General features: G+C 35.8%; 2 protein-coding genes across 6 annotated transcripts in view; one reads left to right on the forward strand and one right to left on the reverse strand.

Annotated features, from left to right (window-relative positions):
* AIMP1 (aminoacyl tRNA synthetase complex interacting multifunctional protein 1) overlaps positions 1-14,421 on the reverse strand; it is a 33,360-nt gene extending 18,939 nt beyond the window's left edge. The window contains exons 1-5 of one of the 2 annotated variants that reach the window (XM_064384033.1): positions 14,334-14,419; positions 7,415-7,548; positions 4,397-4,510; positions 3,714-3,881; positions 96-304 (exon numbers count right to left, since the gene is read on the reverse strand). In XM_064384033.1, the coding sequence (XP_064240103.1) occupies positions 96-304; positions 3,714-3,881; positions 4,397-4,510; positions 7,415-7,548; positions 14,334-14,335 (627 nt within the window). In that variant the 5' untranslated portion in view covers positions 14,336-14,419. Of the gene's footprint in view, positions 1-95; positions 305-3,713; positions 3,882-4,396; positions 4,511-7,414; positions 7,549-14,333 lie in introns of both variants that reach the window. The other variant, XM_064384034.1, reaches the window with a different exon arrangement.
* A 262-nt stretch (positions 14,422-14,683) lies between these two features.
* The window catches only part of TBCK (TBC1 domain containing kinase), a 263,530-nt gene continuing 253,396 nt past the window's right edge, over positions 14,684-24,817 (forward strand). For 3 of the 4 annotated variants that reach the window (XR_010345400.1, XM_012436502.2, XM_012436503.2), the window contains exons 1-2: positions 14,684-14,967; positions 24,273-24,494. Coding sequence is in view for 2 of the 4 variants with exons in the window: in XM_012436502.2 (XP_012291925.1) it covers positions 24,302-24,494 (193 nt within the window). In the remaining 2 variants the exon portion in view is untranslated. The remainder of the gene's footprint in view (positions 14,968-24,272; positions 24,495-24,817) is intronic. The other variant, XM_064384035.1, reaches the window with a different exon arrangement.

Raw genomic sequence — 24,817 nt, forward strand, 5'->3', positions numbered from 1 at the left:
TTGTACGGTATACAAAATTATAATGGAAAGATATCAAGAAAGCAGGAATGAAAATGATGTATGTACCCAACAGTAATTTCAGTTGTAGAGATTACCTGTTCAAGAGGAACATGATTCACCAGGCCACTGACAACTGTTCTTGGGGCTATTTCTCCAACATCTACTTCTTCTACATACAAAGAATCTGCATCAGGGTGTTTTTTGGCAGTTATGATGCAACCAATTCGAAGATCCAGACGGGAAACATCTATTGGACTAGAGTTGGCACTTCCAGCTATGGATTGCTGTTTTTTCTCCTTCTTCTCTATTAAAAAGTATTTATAAATGAGTAAGTATCAGAAATAAAACCAAACAAATAAAACACCATGAAAACTCCATGGTATCAATACTGATGAGCTTAAAAGGAAAAAAATAATTATCTCCTACATTCAGTGAAATAATAACAAAGAAAAAAATTATCAAAGTCATAAAATCTTGAAACCTATTTTAGCTATTACTCTGTTGTATTTCGATTTGAAAGGTGGTGTGAGGCTGGCAAACTATGGCTCATGACTCAAATCCAGCCTGTTGCCTGTTTTTGTAAATAAAGTTTTACTGGAAGAGAACCATATTCATTCATTTACATATCATCCATGGATACTTTTGCACCAGGGCAGAGTTGAGTAGTTGTGACAAAGGCTTTATGGTAGAAAAAGTTTGCCTTTCCCTGAAACAGGACAATAGACAATCCTCTAAAAACTTTTACTACGACTCTTTGGAAGGTGACAAATACTTTATTTAGAAAGAACGCCACAGTATCCAAATGATAGAATGAACTAGAGTGGAATACAATTTCACTGATCAAATATTTTCCTCATCACTTATATATACTAATAAGTATACAATAAATTTCTCCATGTCCTAGATTTCCCTGAAGGTGTTTTAGGATTTTAGGGTTATCCACAGTAACGATATAAGCAGATAAGAATATTTTATTTCGATTATGTTTTAATATTTTTATTTATTTGCTAAAAATATAACTCTTATTAATACATAATTACTTCAGCTACTGAGTTACATGCAACCTGCAAAGAGAACTCATATTCTTTAAGATTACAATTAGCTTTTCTGTCCAAAAAAAAGTAAAGGCAAAATAAAACCTTATTTGCCTTTGAATTCACAAAACAGAGATAAACTGTTGTAGCTTGGAAGCGTTCTTTTTCAACTATACATTTATTTAATCTTTCAACATATATTTACTGAGTGTCATGACAATGGAAATAGTAGGATGGGCAGCCCGTGCTGTCAAGGCACTCAAAATCTCTTTTAAGGAAGACAGACATGTACATGTATAATACATATATGATAAACACTACATAAACAAAATATAGAAACTCAGTGAAGAATAATTTTGCATGAAGAAGGAAAGGAGGATTCTTCATAAAGGTATTCATCATTCATACAACAATAAGCTTTCCAAAGAGGAGATGGAACTAACTTAAAATACTGGCCAATTTTTAAATGTCATTAGCAAGCTTTTAAAAAATTTCACTTTCCATAAATTAGCAAAGATTTTTTAAACGGTAAAAATCCAAATGATACACAAAAATATATACAACAAAATTACCAGAATATACCAAAGTCTTAATAGTTATCTTAGTATAATAAACTATATATATTTACTTAAAAAAATTATAGTATTATGATATATCTATATTTGCATATATTTTAAAACTCTAATCTACTTCCTAGGCATCTGAAATACTTTTATCAGGAATCTCCATTCTAGAAATGATTGCAAATATTAAAATCTATACCAAGATCTTTGTTAATTATCATAAGGAATTTCAGAAATATTACACTGACAAATGAGTGATGCTCAATTAAGATATGTGGCAGTCTAGCTGGGCGTAGTGGCTCACACCTGTAATCCTAGCACTTTGGGATGCTGAGGCGGGTGGATCCTCCGAGATCAAGAGTTTGAGACCAACCTGACCAATATGGTGAAACCCCGTCTCTACTAAAAATACAAAAATTAGCCGAGGGTGGTGGCGTGAACCTGTAGTCCCAGCTACTCAGAAGACTGAGACGGAATTGCTTGAACCCGGGAGGCAGAAGTTGCGGAGAGCCAAGATTGCACTACTGTACTCCAGCATGGGTGAAAGAGCGAGACTCCATCTCAAAAAAAAGATAAAAAAGATATGTGGCAGTCTAGAGAGATTCTATGGAGACCACAGCCCTTGTATAAGCAGAATCTGGCAATCCTAGCTAGCAGTCAAACACCTTTGGAACAGCCCTCTATAAACAGCACTGTCCAATATGGTAGCTGCCAGCCACATAGTTTATTTAAATTTAAAATAATTTAAATTAGAAATTCAGTTTAGTCATACTACCCACATTTCAAATCTTTAATAACCACATGTGGCCATTGGCTACCATGTTGGATAATGCAGATATAGAGTGCTTCCATTATCATACGTAGAAAGTTCCATTGGACAGAAGTGTTCTACTCCTCTAATTCCATTTGGTCTTGTGGTCTTGTGTGCTCCCTCTTCCATCAAAGGAGAGCCTTGTTGCCTTCTCTTACTAGAAGACGAATTAATCCTGAGTCAGAATAGTGCAACCTCCTTAGAGAATAGAATACGGATTCTACCAAATTTGCAAGAACAGTATATATATAGTTGTTTTGTGTCTACTTCTTAACTTTTTTTTTACACTAGAAGAATTAGTCTGACTTGCTTTCATTATAATCATACCACCCAGTGGTGAAGTTGTTCAAGAGGCTGTACAGCCCTTACCTACTTCTAACTAACAGAGGTTACTGATGTTAGCCAAAGGAACTGGCAAGTGCTTTGGAGACTAAATTTACTTGAGTTGGTTCATAAATCCCTCTGCCATGTTATATTTTCCCCCAAAAAATGTAAATAAGTTTAAGTGTAATAAGAGATATGCATAATTATATATAAAGGTACCTTTTAGACATACCTGGGGAAAGGAAGTCAGATTTATGATTAGAAAAAATAGCTTTAGCAGCAACGTTAAAAATTAAAGGAAAAAAGATTAGGCTTTAATATTAATTCAGATGAAAGATCGTGAAAACCTGAATTAAGGTAGCACCTAATAAAAGAAAAGACCAGAGCTGGGGTCTATGTATGTTTTGGAGACAGGAATTATAGGATTTGTTGGTTAATTAGACATGAAGAATGAAGAATAGGGACAGGCGGCAGGTTGACAACTAGATTTCAAGGGTTGTTGTCTAAGTGGATGGTGACATTTCTTTCTACTTTAGTTCTCATGGATTCCTGAAATCTTAATACCTCACACTCTAGTTCAGACAGTCTGCTCTGACTGGTGGAATGTCCTTTTCCTACCATCACAAATGGTCCTAAGCTAGCTTCCCATCTAGGACTTCTCTCAAACTATGCCACAAATAGATATCAAAATTCAGCCATATCAAACTACATATGGGTTTCTAACTTAATCTGGACTGTCTTGTTTTTACTTATGCTGATCCCTCTGCCTAAAATGCCACATTTTTACCCTATTAGTCTGGTCAACATTCACACACCATTTAGGACCCAGCTTGTATGTTCCAATATCGTATTGCTCCTAATCTTATCCTAGCTTATGAAAGTTGAACTTTCTTTTTGATACCATTATTATTATCACTATCAAAATTTGACATTTTCTGATAATCTAGTCAAGAGCTAAATATGCTTAAAGGTCAAAAATACCTTTCTTTTCAATTTTCTCTTTTGCTTTCTTTTCATCTCCTGTTCCTCCTTTTATCTGTTCTTTGGTACCAGAAGATATGGTTGTTACTGGTGTAGACTGTATCACATTTTTAGAAACCACAGAATTAGCTTCCAGGGGAGTACCAGATGGAAATGGTATTTGCTTCACTGAGACAGAAAATAAAATAATGTCATTCATATTAAGTCAATAAATATGATAAAAAATATAAAATTATAAACCATAAATAAAAACTTTTTAAAAGAAAAATTCACTGTATATGGTTATCAAGTATCCACTGTCTGAAACTACAAAATGGCTGTCAAAAAAATTAAGCACATTTTAGCCATTACTGAGGTATCAAAGAATAAAGGCACAATTCTCCTTTAATCAATAATTACTAAACTGAGAAGTCTGCAGATAAGAACAATAGCTAACATTTATTATGAACTTACTATGGACCAAACACTTTTCAAATGCTGTATATGAGTTAACCCACGTAATTCTCAAACTCTAAGAAGTAGGTTCTATTCATACCCCCATTTTATTGATAAACCTGAATCCTCCAGAAGTTATGAAGATGGTCAAGTTGCTTGGATATGGATTCTTACTTCTTTCCTCACTGTCAGTGTGACTGGCCAACTTCTTAACTTCTGGATTACTCAAATTTTCTATATTTAATTACCTCCATTTTGAATTTCTGCTTGAATTAGCTCTTGTTTTAGTTCTTCAATTTCTTTCTTTAGTTTAGCATTTTCAACTCGAAGTTTCTTCTCTTCCCTCAAAGTTGCCTGCAAAACTAGGATCAATAAATCCAGTTAAAATATGTGTGGGTTTTTTTTTTTTTTTTGAGATGGAGTCTCACTCAGTCGCCCAGGTTGGAGTGCAGTCACACGATCTTGGCTCTTTGCAACCTCTGCCTCCCAGGTTCAGGCAACTCTCCTGTCTCAGCCTCCCAAGTAGCTGGGATTACAGGTGAGCACCACCACACCCAGATAATTTTTGTATCTTCAGTAGAGATGGGGTTTCACCATGTTGGTCAGGCAGGCCTTGAACTCCTGACCTTGAACACCTGCCTTGGCCTCCCAAAGTGCTGGGATTACAGATGCGCCATGCCCAGCCAAAATATGTGTTTTTTAAAAAGGCTTTGTATGAATACTATTTGAAAACAAGACAGCCAGTGTAACTAGAGCTAGGAAAATACTAGCTCTAGTGTAACCAAATGTTTGGCCAGAGCCTTTATGCCAGTTTAATATTTATTAAAACAACATGATATTTAAGAGAGAAAAGAAGAAAACATATAAAATAATAGTAAAAGAGAAAGGCTTTATGAATCATTTTCCTAGCTTCTATTAAGATGCTAACTAAGCCGGGCGCGGTGGCTCACGCCTGTAATCCCAGTACTTTGGGAGGCCAAGGTGGGTGGATCACGAGGTCAAGAGATCGAGAACATCCTGGTCAACAAGGTGAAACCCCGTCTCTACTAAAAATACAAAAATTAGCTGGGCATGGTGGTGCACGCCTGTAGTCCCAGCTACTCGGGAGGCTGAGGCAGGAGAATTGCTTGAACCCAGGAGGCGGAGGTTGTGGTGAGCCGAGATCGTGCCATTGCACTCCAGTCTGGGTAACAAGAGCGAAACTCCGTCTCAAAAAAAAAAAAAAAAGATGCTAACTAAGATCAAATTACCACGTTTTCAGCATTGTAGCTATAATAAAGGGCAACTTAAGAAGCTGGCACAGAAGGGTGACTATGTAGCCAACAGCACTGGCTCATGCCTATAATCCCATAATCCCAGCACTTTCAGAGGCTGAGGCAAGAGGATCACTTGAGCCCAGGAGTTTGAGACCAGCCTGGGCAACTATGGCAAAACCCAATCTCTACAATAAACACAAAAACTAGCTGTGGGTTGTGGCACATTCTGTGGTCCCAGCCACTCAGAAGGCTGAGGTGGGAGGACTGATTGAGACTTGGAGGTTGAGGCTGCAGTGTGAGCCGGTAGATCGTGCCACTGCACTCCAGCCTGGCTGACAGAGCAAGACCTTGTCTCAAAAGAATTTTTTAAAAATAAAATAAAATGTCAATAAGAGATATTGAAAGAGATAAGCACTAAATTATATATTTTTTAAAAAGTCTGACACATTACCACACAAGAAAAAAACTATTCTCATGTCTTTCTTTTTAGTTATTACCCTTTAAAAGAAGCTGAATATTGCTGAAGTCTGAGTTGAGATAATCAAACATTCAATGAGTGAAATAACTCAAGGATTTGCTCAAAATATAACGTATGCATTAAGGTGTGCAAAGGGGTAACAAAAATATAAGAGAAAAATAATGGTTCTCAGTGGGGTTGGTTCTGCTCTGTAGGTAGGATTTTGAAAATCGGTGGGATTACTTTTGATTGTTAGTACTGGTATTTAATGGGCAGAGGCCAAGAATGCCAGATGTCCTACAGTATGCTGGATACTCCTGCAAAATGAAGAACTGTTTTACATTCTGCAGAACTTCCCAGTGGTCTATAATAAATTTGTATAGGTAAAAATCCTGTTAATAATTATTTGAGCCTATATTTTAACTATTCTTTATATATACATAAAAAGTATTTTTAAGCATGCTTACTATACCCTAAAGTTTCCATGAATCAAGTACCACATAAATCAAGAGTGGACTATATCTTTTTTTAATCAAAGCATTACCTAATCAATCACTCATCATTTTGAGTAAATCATCTACATCACTAAAATCTACTTCTGGCATCTAAGATACCTAACACAAAGGCAGTCTGACTATACATCTATCCTAGTCAGCACTGAACCTATTGCATTCTTGATGATTCCATGTATGTGAATCATGTGGCACGTGATCCTCTTACACTGCCTCTGGTGGTATAATCCTGAGGAAGTATTACTAAAATATATATTCTTATTACTATTACTTATACCTTTCTATTTCTCTTCTCCATTATATACAGGATTAATATATATTTTAAAATTATATATAGGTAGTTTATTTTTCTAAGAAATATTTTCCTTATAAGATATTAACAGAGATTTTATAAAGTATCTATTCTAAATTGGGAGCAATATGACTAAAAACGGCCAGCATAGGCTACAAAAGAATAATAGAAAGGTGAAGAATAAGTAAAAAAGATTTTCAAATCAACAAAACTGAAAGGCTTGTCAAGGTGCTAGGAAATGGCCACCTATGGAAAACAAAATTCTGTCTAAAACATGTATTATGTCATACAAGCAATGACCATGTCCAATCTCTTCATCTTATTAATAAAAAGAGAGTAAGAATTTTAAGAAAAATAATTTTAAAATCTCAATAAACATTACTTAAAAAGAAACAAAGTGGCATGTTAAAATTAGAAAAAAAATGATAAAGGAAAAAGTTTCTGGAGAGTAAATACAGGTCTTTGTTTACACTACAAAATGTAGAAGAGCATTTATTTCTACTAGTGGCAGCAAAATATTTCCAAATTTCTATTCTAACATTAACACTGATTATTGTGAAGAAAATACATTTAAACAAACAAAACCAAAACCAATCAAAGTTCTGAAGGTAAAAATTCTGATATTTTTCTACATAGAACAGACACTTCTAAGTAAAACTTAAATAACTTATGTGGTAAACATCATTTTTCCTCTGTCAATGTATAAATTCATTTTAAGTATCTCCTTAGAAATTTTTAAATTTTCTTACTTGCTTTCTCCTTAAGTAGAGCAACCTGCTGCTTAAGATATTCAATGATTTGATCTGCCTCTGCACCCTTCTGCTCTAGTCTCTTCAGAACAGCATCATTATTTGCCATTTTTGCCAAGAGGCGGCAGAAAATCCTAGACGAAAAAATAAAAGTGATAAATTACACTGTGAAAGGAATAAATTTATACTATAGGATACCGTGAAAAAGCAGTCTGAAAGGAAAAACATTTTCTACTGTAATAGATAAATAAGTTAGAAAAATATTTTTCCTATGAAGAGCAGCAGGTCAAACACATAGCAGAAATGTTAAGTAGACTAATTTCTTAATCTATTTGGAAGAGGAAACATAATTTGTACCTAATGCAGAAAAAGACTAGCCACATTTAAGGTTGAAAGCTTTCAAAGAAAGTTTCAGGTACACTAAGAGATAAGAATAACAATAACTTTATGCTAAGGAGTATTACACCTGTGTTCCAAAGTAAAGAGTTGCTGACTTCATTCCTTTTATATTTCTGTATACTGGATCCTTCTACTGTATATTTACTTATCTACAATTTTCAAGAAGAAAATGTTAATTAGGAAAGAGAAAATTAAAAAAAGAGATAATTAAGAAAACAATCATATGCTTATTCCGATATAATGTCAGTATATACTGTGTCCTTTAATTTAAAAATTAGAATTTTAGTTTTATAATAAATTCAGAGAAATTTTTAAAAATACTACCAAGGTACATGTAAGCAAACAATCTGAGATAATTCATAATGTTAAAGTTTAAACTGCTACATACTATGAAAAATAATCACATTCACAACAGAGACAGTTAATTGTTAGCAATACTATGAACTGTTCTTTTTTACCTGATTAAATAAGAATTTATAATTCAAGGTATAAAAACGACACAAGCATTGCTGAAATAATTCTAATTTTAAATAAATAAAGCAGCACTCAATATTAATGGTGAAATTTTAAATAAAAACTGGACATAATAACAGATTGACAATTTCAAATTATTATATAATACCAATTCTATACAAAGAATATTCTGAAAAGCCACAATAAACTGGCTGGTATTTATGTTTGAAGTGACTGTCTAGACCTGTGGGCTTATTTATGAGCATTAGTCTATACTTAAATCTACTTGTTTCATATCAGTTAAGATACCAGATTTTTAGTTTTCTTTCTTAATTTTGACATTTCAATAAGATGCTTTGAGTCATACCTTTTCAAAATGTATTTTTCTAAAATGTACCATGATTCACATTCATCTTAGTATTATTCATCAAATATGTCTTTGCTAGAGATGTACAAGTTGCCAATTCTGTCCAATCAAGTACATATTATTGTTTGTGATAGCTACATTTCACCTGTTGATATATTTCATCATTATTTATGTTGGACTAAAATAGAAAATAGTCAAAAACTAAAGAAATGCTGTAACTCAGGATACTAAAATTCAGAAAAGCATACTTTATTTACTTTAACTTTCTTCATATATCCAATTCTATAAAGATATTTTCTCTACAATTCTGGCTTTGCAAACATTTAAGTAACAACAACATGGTATTCTGTGTACACTTTGGTGAAAATGGCAGTTTAAAAGGTGGTATCTTCATTTGAATTTTTGTGCTCTTTTGGTCTATATTTTTCTAAACTCTTAAAATAATAGTCCATATAGAATAATGCTCATAAATAAGCCAACAGGTCTAGATAGTCACTTAAAAAATAAACACCCACCACTTGCTGAAAAATCAAAAAAAGAAACTCATTTTCTGACTCATACAAAAACATTTAAAAAAATCTTCTGAGACTAACAGTAATTTGCAAAACAGAGATAATAAATCCTAGCCTAAGAGAAAAAAAATACAATTTTACTGAGTTGATACATCTGTTAACTACCTGTAAAATATAACTGGAATAATGAGTTACATAAAATATGACTTTTAAAATACATATTAAAGAACAAGCATAAGTTTAGGAAGGAGAATGTCATGTTTCAAAACACATAAACACAAAGGAACTAAACACACATATGCAACTGCTAAGAGGAAACAACATCATAAATAGAAGTGATAAAACTTTTTTTTTTTTTTGAGACAGAGTCTTGCTTTCTCACCTAGGCTGGAGTGCAGTGGCATGATCTTGGCTCACTGTAACCTCTGCCTCCTGGGTTCAAGCAATTCTCCTGCTTTAGCCTCCCAACCGGGATTACAGGAGACTGCTATCTGGCCAAACTGTGAAGTTTTAGTAGAGATGGGGTTTCACCATGTTGGCCAGGCTGGTATTGATATCCTGACCTCAACTGATCTGCCTGCCTTGGCACCCCAAGCTGCTGGGATTACAGGTGTGAGCCACTGTGCTGGCAGCCAGCCTTTACTTATTCTCCAGTCCTAGATAACTGGTTATCTGGAAATATTATTCATGATGCCAATATTTAAAATGTTTCATCTTGTGAAATCTAAAAACATTTCACTTCTAGTTATGTCTCTTTGTTAACATAAGTTTTCTCAAATGCTAAACGCCATTTGCTGTCTTTGAACAGAAGCCCTGAAAACGGGTTTTCTAATACTTGTTGATTATCATTTAAATTTTTAAAAAATATAGGTTGGATGCATAAGTTTATGTTAATGTTTTCTAGTAACATGAAGATAATGATCACTAGCACTGGCAGAGGAACAAAGGTTTTTTTCAGAAAGTTTATAAGCAAGCCTTGGCAAATCATATATTTAGGCTGTGTGACCTCGGTAAAGTTATCTAATTTTTTTACACTTCATTTTCTTAATTTATAAAACTACTTTGACCTGATTTCACCTCCTACTTCCTTGTTACCTCCTTTCAGGGTTCCTTTTTCTTTATATGTTCCATTAATGACGATGTTCTTCAGGGTTTGATCTTAATTGCTAATCTTTTCTAGGGATCACAAACTGACACCACAAAGTTCAGGGATACCTTCTTTTCCAGGGTTAACAGTGTTGGAAATAAATGATGTGAATGTCTTTAAGTAAGACATACAGACACTTTATTACCCACTGTTGTCTGTGATTTGTATTACCTGCCAGGTCCCTAAAAGTAAGTTCAAGACCCCAACTTTATACTCCCCGATTTTGTGTCATATGCTGGGTTTATATCAGAGAACAAAAATAATCATGTTCTTTGCACTAAGTTTTCAGACAAATGGGGGAAACGCAGTTGAAGACATTTTTTTTAAAATAATGTTATGCTTAGGGCACAGTGATCGTTTAACAACTCTGCTTTAAGCTCAAATAAATCTTTTACCATTCAACCCAGTACTCATTTCATTAATCTATGCTAATTATTCCTCTGTGATTTTTCAATTTTACATTGAGTATAAGCTAACCTTCAAAATTTTAAGTCCTCAGAGTTTCTAATATGCTAATATGTATAAGGTTTCTCACGGATGATAATAACAACTACATATATTTGTAGAACATGTACGATGGCTGGCTAAATACACAAGTCATTTAGAATACTATAATAATCTCCATTATACAGAGAAGAAAACTTGAATTAAAATTAATTTGCCTCATGTAATATGTAGTTAGTAAATGAGGATTGAAACTCAGGTCTGTCTGATGCTGCAGCTAACTCTTTTAATGCTCTAGCTGTAATTTCTCTAAAGGATATAATTACGAAGCATTTTCCAACACATTTAATGACAGAATCCTAACCCAGGAATATCTATTAACATTTATTTAAAGTGGTATTCTCTAAAACAGTTTGGGAAATGCTGGTTTAAGTCTCTAGGCCAAAATTAAAAAAAAAGCTAAGATTGTGAGATTAAAATAGATATAACAATTACATGCACAGTAATTGCAAATATAAAATATTTATGAAGAGAAAAGCACAGAAAACAGTATACCAAGTATGTTAATTGTGTTTGGTGAGAATCAAGACCTTTTCTTTTCCTTTACTAAATTAAAATGGTAATAATGAACATTTTTTTTTTATGACAAAAGCTTCTGAAACATATTATCTAAATCATTCTGTCCCTTCACATTAATTTTGTCCTTCTCAATGTTAATTATCATATTTTATCAAACCTAAAAAACCATTAATCATACGATGCCTCTAACACAGAATCCCAAATACTGTCCATGAATTTACTTAATCACTAAAATAGACACAAAGACGGATTTTTAAGATTTTGAGATCTTTACTATCAATTTTGCTTACTCAGCAATTTCCTCAATAGCCCTCCCCACCCCATCTAAATTGCCTGTAATTTCTTTTAAATAGCAAAATCTATGCCCCAGGCTGTCAACATTAGAAATTAAACATAAAAGTTACTACTTTGAAATAAAGTTTTACAGACAGATTTTTAATTGTGGAATTCCTATGCTATAGGAACTCTACACAAAAATCTCTGGTCAAAACCTCTAATTTCACTATCTCAGAATTACATTTGGTAAAAATTTACATTTTTGTTGGAAACTTTAAATACTTTATTTCAGGAAATCTAAAATGCCATCAGTTGTAAAATGGCTTCAATCCCAAGAAGCTCTATTATTTTATGTACCATTATGAAGAAAAAACACTACTGAATCAACTGACTCAATGCTGTCTTATCACTGAGACACATCCTACATTATTTATCGAAAGACGTTTTAAATTTAACCCTGGAATTTTATCTTGTATCACCCTTTTGTTTCCCTGTATATGCAGTAACTTTTCATTCTAATGCTAATCATAATCTTCTAAAGGATATTTAAAAGGAAAATTAAATTCAACAACTATATACCAACACTGCATATATAACTCCACTGAAATAATGACAATGTTAAGTTATGACCAAGTGTGCATAAGTGTGGGCAATGACAAATATTTCACAACTGCCAATTCATCTACAGTGATTTAAAGATGTTAACAATTTAAAAATACCCGCCTATTTCAGAGATCTAAGTATGAGAAAAATGTGTATATCAGAGTTGATGGACTATAGTAATTTTATTCATTTTTTTCTGTCTTCTCCTCCCTTCATGCCTTCCCACTTCTCTCCCTGATTTGCTACACGATCTAATTACTGGATATGTAAGAGTATTACAATACAAATAAAATACCCCACACTGAAAGAATGTCCTTATTATAGTGTTAAGTAATGTGGCACATTTTAGAACTAGGTGAAAATTCCTCTTAGGATTTAAATCATATATGCCAAAAGTCAGAATTTAAAGACGATAAGAAAATTAAATATGCTGAGAGCAATGCATCTCATGACACTCAAAACACGTAAGCGCAGCAACCAGCAGTAATTCCATAGGTCTTCTATCAACCTTTGCCAAAACCTATAAAAAGAGTATCTAAAATTGATTTTTTTTATGAAAGTTCCTATTTATTCTGGCTTCCTTTACCAGAGAGTCTTCTTTCCCTTTACTGATGAGGACATAGGGAGTCCTGGAGGGTTTAAAGAATGGCTATGAGAATGACTATATAGAGTGGACAGCTATGAGAGGCCAGTCTATGTATTTCTAAATACCACTGTCATTAACATAAAAATTTTCTCCCCAGTAAAGAGTCCGTAACATTTAAAAAGGAGTATGTCTTGGCTTCCCATGACCCTCTTACCTCACAATAAAGCCTTTTACCTGGTTGAGATGTGCAGACTAGGCCCATTACATACCTTGTCATTAAATACCTGTAACATACCCTAATCTTTGCAATCTTGAGAGATATTATTTCCATTTTATAGACAGATCCAGGAAAATTACATGATTTACCTGAATCCCTTCAAGTATCACATAGCAAAGCCACGATTTTAAATTGTGTTTGTCACGCTGAAACTCACACTGGAATTAATTTTTAAAGTGTCCTGCAAAGCCTAATTAAATAAAATTAACCCTGTCATCTATAATACTCTTACATATCCAAATTAAGTGCACCAAGAATATAAATGGCCATTTCTCACCACCCATAGTCAAACCACCATCATGCTTCCTCTGGATTATTGCAAAACTCTCCTTATTGGCCTTCTTTCTCTCACCATGTCCTCCTCTGTGTATTTTTGATAGCAGCCAGAGTGATCCTCTTAAAAGAAAGTCAGATAACATCACTCTACTGCTCAAAAGCCTCCAAAATCCCGTTTCATTAAGAATAAAAGGTAGATGCCCTCAAGATCTTCATGATCTGCTTTCCTTGATTTAATCTCCAGTGAAGGATTAAATCCTTCACTCAACGTTGACCTACAGGCTTCCTTGCTATTTTGGCAAATTTCTGCTTCATGACCTTTGCAATGGCTGATCCCTCTGTCTGACTGCACTTCCTCAAGATACTTGCATGGTTAAATCTCCCACTTCTGTCAGCTCTTTACTAAAAGTCATCTTTTCAGTGAGACTTTCCTGTGTCACTCTAAAATTTCAACCTATATCCTTCTTCCCTGCTTTATATTTCTCTTCAGCACTTATCACGACCTAAAATACAGCATGTTTCTAATTACTTTGCTTAGTATGTGCCTTCCTCACTAAAATGTGAGCTACAAGTAGACAGAGATGTCTGTCTGTTTTGTTCACTGCTCTTCCCCTAATGCCTGGAACGGTGCCTGGAATAGAGTGGGAGCTTAACTATTCGGTGAATGAATAGATTCCTGTCTTCACCCTCCTGTCCCCCAGATCACCCAAGTCCTTTGACACACACATTTACATAGCAGTAAATACGCTTAGGGATCGGTTTTTTCTAGTAGCATTCTTAACTTAACCCTGCATCCTATTTATCAAACGTGGCTCCTTTAGAAGGAGGTCTCCAGCTCTTTCCTGTTTCCTCAGGCCAGGGCTGGTCCTAGTGCGAGCGGACTATCATTTAGCACCCGCAAGCCAGGTCCTCTCTCCTGGAGACAAGTTAGAGAAGGAAGACCCCCCCACGACCGCAATCCGCGATCCCCGTGTGAATGACCCTCCACGACGTCACTCACATGAAGCGGCAGACAAGCGTTCCGAGACAGCCACAGCAGGAAGCATGGAGAGACAACCAGCCGCGCACTATAGCAGCGAGAAAGGACCCAATGAGGTGTCCTTGGTGAACGCCTGAATGTTCTACAGATTCAATCCCAAATTCTGTCTTCCCTTCCTGTGTGCAGTCCCATTAACCTGCCACACCACGCTCCTCGTCTTCCATTCCCTCCCTCAGTATCTTCAACCGCCCCCCACCCCCGCATCTCTTTCTCGCTATATTTCCTCGCCAGTTTGGGCAAGGGGCAGGACGCCAGAAGTCGGGGTCTTTCCTTAGTGTTGGGTCGCGGTGGCTGTGAGGGCAGAAGAAAAGGCCAGGCTGAGGGGAGGGAGGAGGGTAAAAAGCTGGGAGCGGTGAATGGGAAGCCTGGGCTCGCGCTCCTGGCCAGGTTCCGGAAGGGGACATTAGCTGACTGAGTTCGCAACCTCTGAGCTCCCGGCGTTCCAGGAGCGGCCTCTTTTGTAGGAGCACCTGAAATGCAGCGTCTGGTGCACTAAGCCGTAGCGGCAACACCTGCCACAGCGACAGCGCTGGGGCCCTGTGTAGAAGCTCCATCTCCCTTGTCTTTGTGCCTGCCTACGTCCCCAGACTCAGAGGCAGGTATTTGGGTAATCCAGTTTTCCGTGCCGTAGTGGGTGGGGTCTGTGGGAGGTAGAGGACTATCAGGAGCAGTGAGTGACCCCGCATGTTCTCAGGAGAGATGGAGAGCCGAGCTGTGGAGCGGCTTGCTGTTGGGTACTGTCCCCATCCCTAGCTGCAGCCGGCCTTTCCTGTGAATCACACGTTCACCTGAGTCCTTTGGGAGCCGTAGGCACAGCAATCGCTCTCTCACTGCCTCAAAGGAAGGCTAAAGGAGGAGGCTAGAGCATCTAGAATCCGCCCCTCCATTACTCACCATAGAGGGAGAATTTCGCTTTGGTTTGTTTCTGGCGCTCGAGGTTTAGTCAGTTGTCGAAGTGTAACACTCCCTTGAGCAGTAGGAGAAAGTGAAGCAGTGGAAGGAAGTTACTTGAGAATTGTCAGTGGCTGCTTTTCAAGGGCCCATGCCCCGTTTCTATCTATTTGGGACAAAAATAACCTTTTGAGGGAATGTATATATAAAGTAAATGAATTAGTATCATTTTCCTGTTGAAGAAATGTGAAACTTTAATTCATGATAAAATCAGTATCTTTTGCCCTATTTTTTACCTTCTCCCCTCGTTCGAGTCATAAGTTCTTTGAGGGCAGAGTCTGACTTGTTAATTGTCCTTTGCCCACTAGCTGGAAAAACAACTGGCTTAAAATAGGGGCTTCAAAATATTTGTTGAATGAATGAATGACCAAGCCTAACTGCTTGAATTGTTTTTTCCCTCATCTAATCTCTCACCGCAGCGTGGTTTTTTTTCCTCCTAGTTTTCTTCCACTCACCAGGTGTAAGCAAATGTATGTGTGTATTTTTGTGTGTGAGCCTTTTTATGTACAACCATATAAGAGGTAGTGGAAGCAGAACACTGATGAAATCTTTTATGCTAATTAGTGTTTTATCTTTTTGATCATTGTGTTTTATTAGGTTATTTTATTTTCAGCTGTCTAAGCAATAAAGGCATCTGATTGAATATCAAATAGTATAGCATAGTAAGATTGAATAATAAAGTGCAGCTGTGTCACCCGTCCTATTCTCAGTAGTGTTCTTCAGCGATAACGTTATCACTTTTAACCTTTTCTAATATTAGGTCTGTAGGTTGAATAATAAGTTAAACTGCTAATTCTTTTTCCTTTGACTTCTTGAGATAGCCTTAAGTTAAACTGCTAATTCTTTTGTTCTTGACTTCTTGAGATAGCTCACACCATTCACAACTTCTCTTCTCTGAATTTTGGAATAGTCATATAATCACAATTTTTAGTTTTTGTACTGGTTGCTTTATAATTCGAAATAATATATGTAACTACTTTTTTCGCATCGACTTTTAAAAATATATTTGACTCCTTGTTTGGTAAAACGAGAAAAGTAGTGTTTCTACCTTTTCCTTTATCACCTCAGAAGCTACTTTCATGCCTACTTTCCCTTAGCTGAACGTTTCCTTGTGCATTGTCAAGGTTGATAATGTATTTCTTAGCTATAATATTTGTGCTTTGTTCACATGCCAAAAACCAATAAAATGTTTACAGTATTATGGCTTTTTTTTTTAAAGAAAGAAAGAGAAAGGGGGAGAGAGAACAGGATTCTTGCTCTATTGCCCGGGCTGGAATGCAATCTAAAAATAGGTATTAAAAACCTCTTTTATACCGATAATTGTGCTTAACAACGGAGACAGGAAGGAATAAGGGAAGAAAATAACAAACAGCCAACCAACATTTCGTTTAAGTCTGTGAAATGCTATGCAAATACTGAAGAGTGATTTACTTCCAATTATGTAGTCACTTTCAAAATAGGTGTAATATGATACTGAGAAAAATGTATGTTCTTTGGACCTGGGGTGGAGAATTCTATAACTATTCACTAAGTTTACTTATTCCAGGTCTAAGTTCAGATCATAGATGTCCCTATTAATTTTCTATGTCATTGATCCGTCGAATATTAACAATGTGGTGTCAAAATCTCCCGCTATTATTGTGCGGAAGTCCAGGTCTCTTTATAAGTCATTAAGAGTTTGTCTTATGTATCTGGGTGCTCCTGTATTGGGTGTATATGTATTTATAATCATTAACTCCTGTTGTTGCATTGATCCTTTTACCATTATGTAATATCCTTCTTTGTTTCTTTTAGTCTTTGTTACTATTAAAGTCTATTTTGTCAGAGTGGAAAGTTACAACTCCTGTTTTTTTTGCTCTCCATTTAATTGGTGAATCTTCCTCCATCCCTTTGTTTTGAGTCTTTGTATGTCGTGGCTTGTGAAATAGATCTGGATACAGCATACCGATTGGGTTTTGACTTTTTATTCAATTTACCTGTCTGTGTCTTTGATTGGGGCATTTAATCCATTTAAATTTAGAATTAATATTGATATTTGTGAGTTCAATATTGTCATTTAATGCTAGCTGGCTATTTTGCCCATTAGTTGATGTAGATGCTTCATTATAGAGATACTCTTTACGTTTTGGTAAGTTTTTGGGATGACTGATACTGGTCCTTTCTGTTTGTAGTGCTTTTTTCAGAAGCTCTTGTAAAGCAGGTCTGGTGGTGATGAAATCTCTGAGTGCTTGCTTGTTCGCGAAAAATTTCATTTTTCCTTCGCTTATGAAGCTTAGTATGGCAGGATATGAGATTCTGGGTTGAAAATTCTTTTCTCTGAGGATATTGAATATTGACCCCCGCTCTCTTCTAGTTTGTAGGGTTTCTGGTGAGAGGTCTGCTGTGAGTCTGATAGGCTTCCCTTTATGGGTAACATGACCTTTCTCTCTAGCTGCCCTTAGAATTTTCTCCTTTATTTCAACCCTAGTGAATCTAGCGATTATGTGTCTTGGAGTTGCTCTACTTGAGGAATATCTTTGTGGTGTTCTCTGGATTAGCTGGAGTTGAGTATTGTCCTGCCTTACTAGATTAGGAAAGTTTTCCTGAGTAACATCCTGAAGAATATTTTCCAACTTGGATTCGTTCTCTTCATGACATTCAGGTATACCTATCAATTGTAAATTAGGTCTTTTCACATAGTCCCATATTTCTTGGAGACTTTGCTCATTCCTTTTTACTCTTTCATACTTCGGAAAGTTCTTGTATTGTGTTCTTCAGTTCCATTAATTCACTTATATTCCTCTCTAAGTTGTCAATTCTCGTTAGCATTTCGTCAAACTTTTTTTCAAATTTCTTAGTTTCTTTACATTGAGCTAGAACATGTTCTTTTAGCTCACTAAAGTTCCTTATTATCCACTTTCTGAAGCCTAAATCTGTTAATGGAACGCACTCATTCTCCATCAGGCCTTGTTCTCTTGTTGATGAGGAAATGTGATCACCTGTAGAAGGAGAGGCATTCTGATCTTGGGTATTCTCAGCCTTTTTACGCTGGTTTCTTCCCATCATTGTAAGTTCATCCACCTGTCGTCTTTGTAATTGCCTACTTTCAAATTAGGTCTCTGAGTGGAAGTCCAACTTGTTGATTCCCAGCGCCAAAATCTGAGCAACCCACTGCGCTGGCCAAAACAGTGGCATTAAGATTCGTGGGTTTTTCTGCCCGGGAATCTCCGGTCTGGCTTCCCTCTTGAGTTCCTTCTTCAATCAGGTAAATGGGCGACTCTGCCTTCCCAGAGCTCCAAACGTCGATCAAAAGGGGACCCAGTCCCGTTTACTCTGCACCAAGAACTGCCGCGCTAGGTCGCCGGCAAAACTGTGACACCGGCCACAAGAGTCGCCCTGGCGACCCGTGGGGCTTCTCAGCTGGGAATCTTCCGGTCCGTGGGTAACAAAAATTCATCTGAAAGTGTGGCGTCCTTTGTTCTATGCGCTTTCTCTGGGAGCTACAATCCCGAGCTGCTAGTGATTATCTTGGATCTCTCTCCAGTATTATGGCTTTATAGTTGTTATTGGGTGCAAGTCCAAGCTGTATGCTATGATACATTTTTTCACCAGAGTTTTAACTTCATGATTCTTGTGCCATACTAAGACTGTGATATCAGGGTCAAATGGATTTTTATTTCTTTCCCACCAATGGCAAAATATGCTGTAGTTGAGCATGCTTTATATTTTGAAGTGTGTAATTACACAGTTTTTAACCATCCTCACTTTCCTGATTGCCTTTCTGCTTTCTCTTGGGGAATGGGTAGGTGGATGTACTTTCTTCACTGAATCTTCTCATTCTTTGTATGATGCACATTGAAGCTTCCATTCCTCTGCTTGAAGATAATCCCCTTGAAGCCCAGTGGCTTTCTGTTTAATTTGAACAGATTGCATTCTAGTTCTTTTGTATTGCTTTTTCTATCCTGGGTTTATATTCACTCTTGGGTGAATAACTTTCTTAGCCCCTCGCCTTCTGTTACTGGGTTTTCCCCTGTTTTCCTGGAATATATCCTAAGGAAACTTGCTCACAAAAGGCATGTGGAAGGTAATTTTATTTTTTAATGTTTGTATGGCTATAAATGATAATTTGCTCTTATGACTGGTAGTTTGACTATGTATAGAATCAAAACTATTTTCCTTCAGCTCTCCTTCAGTGTCTTTAACTTTTTTTTTCTTTTTTTTCTTCTTTGAGGTGGAGTCTCACTGTGTTGCTTAGTCTGGTCTCGATCTCCTGACCTCATGTGATCCTCCCACCTCAGTTTCCTGAGTAGCTGGGATCACAGGCACACGCCACCGACCAGGCTCTCTTCTAACTTTCATTATTGCTGGTGCGAATGCCAGTCTCACTTTAATTTGTTGATAGCAGAATCATTTTCTCTCTGAAATGATTAAAATATTCTAGTTATGTTTGATGCTTTGAAAATTTATGGCAGTGTGTCTAGATACAAGTTTATTCTTGCTGTGAATTCATTCGTAGGAGTTAAGTGTCTCAGGGTAGGTTTTTTTCATTTATTCTCCTCGAAATTATAAGGCTTTTTAATTTGAAGGTACGTATTTCCCTTCAGCTTTGGGGGATTTTCTCCATATCTCTCACAATTTCTTCTCCTTTATTTTTCTCTCCTGTTTTTGAAACTCCCTATAAAGTGACTGCTGGATGCTTGGCTTGATCCACTCACTGTTGCATTCTAGTCCTTTTGCATTGGTTTTCTGCTTTCTCTTGTGGAACAGGCTATCTTTCTTATCTTTTTTCTTCTGTTCTTACCTATTTGTGTTTTTGCTCCATGTTCTCAGCAATTGTCTGAACTTTATTTTCCAATGCCTCTATTTGGTTTGCCAAACATATAATTTCTACTCTTTTAAAAATTATTATCTTCTCATAGGCTCTTAATTTTTTTATGATATGAAATTTATACATATTAAAATGCACTGATTTTAAGTGGCCAATTTTATGAGTTTTGATGTATGCATTCATCCATGTAACTACTACCAACACAATCAAGAGAATATTTCTATCAGTACAGAAAGTTCCTCTGTTTCTCTGTTTATTGAGTCCCCTCTTCCCCATCCACAGTACTATCTTCTGATTTTTATTATTAATACTATTTTTTAGAACTATAGTTCTGGAATTACATTTAAATGGAGTCATACAGTATGTACTCTTTTGTGTCTGCTTCTTTCATAAACTTAATGTTTTTGAGGTACATCTATATTTTGATATATTTGTTCTATTGTTGTTGCCGAATAGAATTTCATGGTAAAAGTATGTTAATTCATTCACTTGTGAGATATTTGCATTGCTTCTGGTTTTTAGCTATTAAGAGTATAGTTCCTATGAACATTCTCATAGAAGCATTTTTATGAACAAATATTTTCATTTTTCTTGGGTAAATACCTAGTAGGAGTGGAATTTCTGAGTCACCAGTTAGGGATATTTTTAACTTTAGAAGAGTTTTCCAAATATTTTCCAAAATTATTCTTCCATTTTCTCCTCATCATGCCTTGTGTGAAAATATGTTTGTGATATTACCTATTTACGTATTGGCTTGTTTTATTATTGAATTGTGGTAGTTCTTTATAGACTCTAAATACAGGTCAGTTATACACAGACATACATATATTTGATTTTAAAAGGTCATATGTATACATAATGTCATATGTGTATATAGATAGATGTAAATATTTCCCTGTAGCTTGAATTTTTATTTTCTTAGGGGTGCCTTCTGATAGACATATGTTTTTAATTTTAGTAAAGTCTACTTTGTCAAAATTGTCTTTTGTGGCAAGTGCTTGGTTGTGTCTGAGAAATCTTTGCCTAGCCTAAGGTTGTAAAGATATTCTTTTATGTTTTCAACTAGAAGACTAACAATTTTACCTTTTACATTTAAGCCTATGATCCATCTTAAATTTTTGTGGACGTATCAGTAGAAATTGGGGTTATAATTTTCGTACATGAATATCTTTGAAATTGGGGTTATAGTTTTTATATATGAATATATTTTTCCAGCACCATTTGTAAAAAAGACTTTCTGTTGAATTCTTTTGTCTTTGTTGAAAATCAATTTATTGAAAAATTTTTAAATTATGAGATATGTGGTATTCGTACACATGCATATGTAGATAAATATAGATACAGAGCATGGAAATTACAAGCATAATGATAACATGAATACCCATTAATCCACCAGCTAAAAACTAGGCTATTTCTCAAGATTTTGAAGCTTCTTGTAGATTTTTCCCTAACCTTACCACTGCTTTAATTTGGTAGTAACCGTCTTCTGATAATTTTTAAAAAATTTCCTTACTTATTGAGTATGTTCTTACAATATATGTAAGTATTCCAGGATTATTTATTTTATTTTTTGTTTTTGAGTTTTATGAAAATTGGCATGTTTTATGTTACCTTTTTTCACCAATATTATTATTATTATTATTATTTTTTTTTTTTTGAGACGTAGTTTCGCTCTTGTTACCCAGGCTGGAGTGCAATGGCGTGAACTCGGCTCGCCGCAACCTCCGCCTCCTGGGTTCACCGCCTCCTGGGTTCAGGCAATTCTCCTGCCTCAGCCTCCTGAGTAGCTGGGATTACAGGCACGCGCCACCATGCCCAGCTAATTTTTTGTATTAGTAGAGACGGGGTTTCACCATGTTGACCAGGATGGTCTCGATCTCTTGACCTCGTGATCCACCCGCCTCGGCCTCCCAAAGTGCTGGGATTACAGGCGTGAGCCACCGTGCCCGGCCCCCACCAATATTATATTTCTAAGATTCATCTATGCTATTAAATATTGCTAGAGTTTGCTTATTTTTCATTATGTATACAGGTGAATGTACCATGATTTATTTAACCATTTACCTGCCATTGGACATTTAAATTGTTTCCTGTCTGGGGATGTTAGGAGCAATATTGCCCTGATATTTCTTCCACAGGTCCACTGTCTGTGTGTGTGTGTGTGTGTGTGTGTGAGTGTGTGTGTGTAGGAATGTAGGAATATAATAGCAAGATAGTGTAAAACATTTCTGGTGATTTTACTAATTTATACTCCCACTTATATTTACTAATTTATGCTCCCACTTAAATTAGAGATCCTATTTTTCCACATCTTTCTAACATTACGTGTTATCAGATTTCTTAATTTTTAACTGTCTGGTAGATACAAATTTTTATATGGTTTTAATGTGCAATTCCTTGATCATTAATGAGGTTGTTTATCTTCTCATGTATCTATTGGCCATTTCTCTTTATTCTTTTGTATAATAGGTTTTTCTATAATTTGTTTTAGGTAATGGAAGCAGTATCTTCTCAAATCTCTCTATATTTATTAGAGTTGGTTTGTGTGTGTGTGTGTGTTTATATGTATATAAATTATTTCAGTTGCTTCCAAAATCAGATTTTTGAAGGTTTATTTTATTGTTTGCCCTTTATACTGTAGTCTTTCCTCAACTATCTGATGATTTCCAGACAACTCATTATTTAAGAGTTAAGGAAGGCTGCCTGGGAACTTTGCTTATATGTACATGCTTATTGACTGATATATTTTGTTTGAGAATGGCTGTGTGCACAGCCAAATCTAAGCTGGGATCCTACAAATTCCAGAATTGTGAGGAGTTTGCTCTTCTCACCATAGCAACTACTGTAGTTCTTAAGACAGTTTGTTCAACTTCTTTAGGGAAGAAACTTATCTTTTTCTTTTTTTCATGGAGGGTAAATAACTGCCTATGTTGTGGGGCTGGTGGCAGAGTTGACACTTCTAATTATTCAACACTTCACCCTTCTGATTTCAAACCCTCTTTGACTGCTGTTTACCATTGTTCCTGCCTTCTCTGAGTCTGAAGCCTCTGAATCTGAAGAGGCCAAACAAACCTCCTGGCTATTATAGGTTGTAGCTTATTTATTTCAGCTTCTTGTGACAATACTCTTCCATATATATTTTGTTTTGTATATGTTTCCAGAAATCTTTCATCACCTCATGGCCTGTTTATTTTTTCTTCCTTGTTAAGCGTTTGTACATTTTTAAATACTATATTTTTAATGATTTCAGTAAGGTTTCTGGTCAGACATAAGAAAAGTGGTCTTTTTGAATTGGAATTCCAATATATTTTTTATAAAAGCTGAGAAGGGAAAAACGCAGTGCTTTACCGGTAGAATGTCTTTTTAGTGGGACACATGGGTAAAATATTTTTGTGTCAGGAGACCTATTTTTTTGTTATGGTTGCCTTAATGTGATTCAGATTGATATGCAGCAAATTTTCTAATCTCCAGGCTGTTACCTAAACAACTCTGGGGGCACTATTTATTTTAGAGTCAGTGCAAATAGGACGCCTCATGCTATTCATGTGGAACAACTACCTCTAAACTGGAGATAATAGCTCTGTCACGATTATTAAGATGATTAAATCAGATCATGCATTATGTAAAACACCTAGCATAAAAATGAAAACTGATTATTAATATTATGGAGCCTTCTGTTACTCTAGTTCAAGCTTTACTACTATTATAAGGTCCCTGATTATTTAGTTTCTAGTTGATATCTATATTTTCTCTTTCCTGACTTCCCTCACTGTATGAGAAGGAAGGTTATCGATGATATGTGGGTTATTGAATCTTTAGGTAAGGAGAAGAGCCTTATTAATAATACGAAGATGCAGAAACTAACTTCCTCTACTTTTTAAACTGTCAGATGTCATTGAAGATGGAATAATCTCTCTTTTTCTTTTTAAGCCATTGAAAATGTTTGAGTTTGATTTAGAGCTGCAATATACATTTATGCTTAGGTGTTTTGTCCCGATACTTTACAAGTTTTTTACTTTGATGTTTTTACTGTGAAGCGAAACATCACAGTAAAAGTGTTCAGATTGGCATTTTCCTCCAAGTTGTATGTTAATCATGGTTAAGGTTTGGTCTGTCTGGCTTAAAACTCTCTCCTTTTCTAGATTATCTTAGAAGACCTAGGACTCCAAAAATGTTTCCCTTGAAGGATGCTGAAATGGGAGCCTTTACCTTCTTTGCCTCGGCTCTGCCACATGATGTTTGTGGAAGCAATGGGCTTCCTCTCACACCAAATTCCATCAAAATTTTAGGTCGCTTTCAAATCCTTAAAACCATCACCCATCCCAGACTGTGCCAATATGTGGATATTTCTAGGGGAAAGCATGGTAAGTTGTTTTCTTTTTTTTCCTATTTATGTTCTCTACTTTGTTACCCTAAGTTATAAATACGGTATCCACTAAATATATAAAGCTATCATCAGTACCTGTGCACCCATGTCCTTCTTCCTCTCCTCTTTTTTCCCCACCTTGCCTCTCTCATACACTGTCCATTTATTTGCAAATCTACCAGGTAAAATTCAAACTCTTTACTAGGCTATGGCATGCAAAATCCTTCATCTAGTCCTTGATCCAGTCTGCACTAATCCCTTTCGATATATTGCTTGTTGCTTCCACTAATTTAACCCTTCATTCCAACCAAGCTGAGTTGC

This window comes from Aotus nancymaae, unplaced genomic scaffold, assembly GCF_030222135.1.
Source record: "Aotus nancymaae isolate 86718 unplaced genomic scaffold, 86718_ANA_hifiasm-v0.15.2.pri h1tg000033l, whole genome shotgun sequence".
In the NCBI taxonomy this organism is placed as follows: Eukaryota; Metazoa; Chordata; class Mammalia; order Primates; family Aotidae; genus Aotus; species Aotus nancymaae.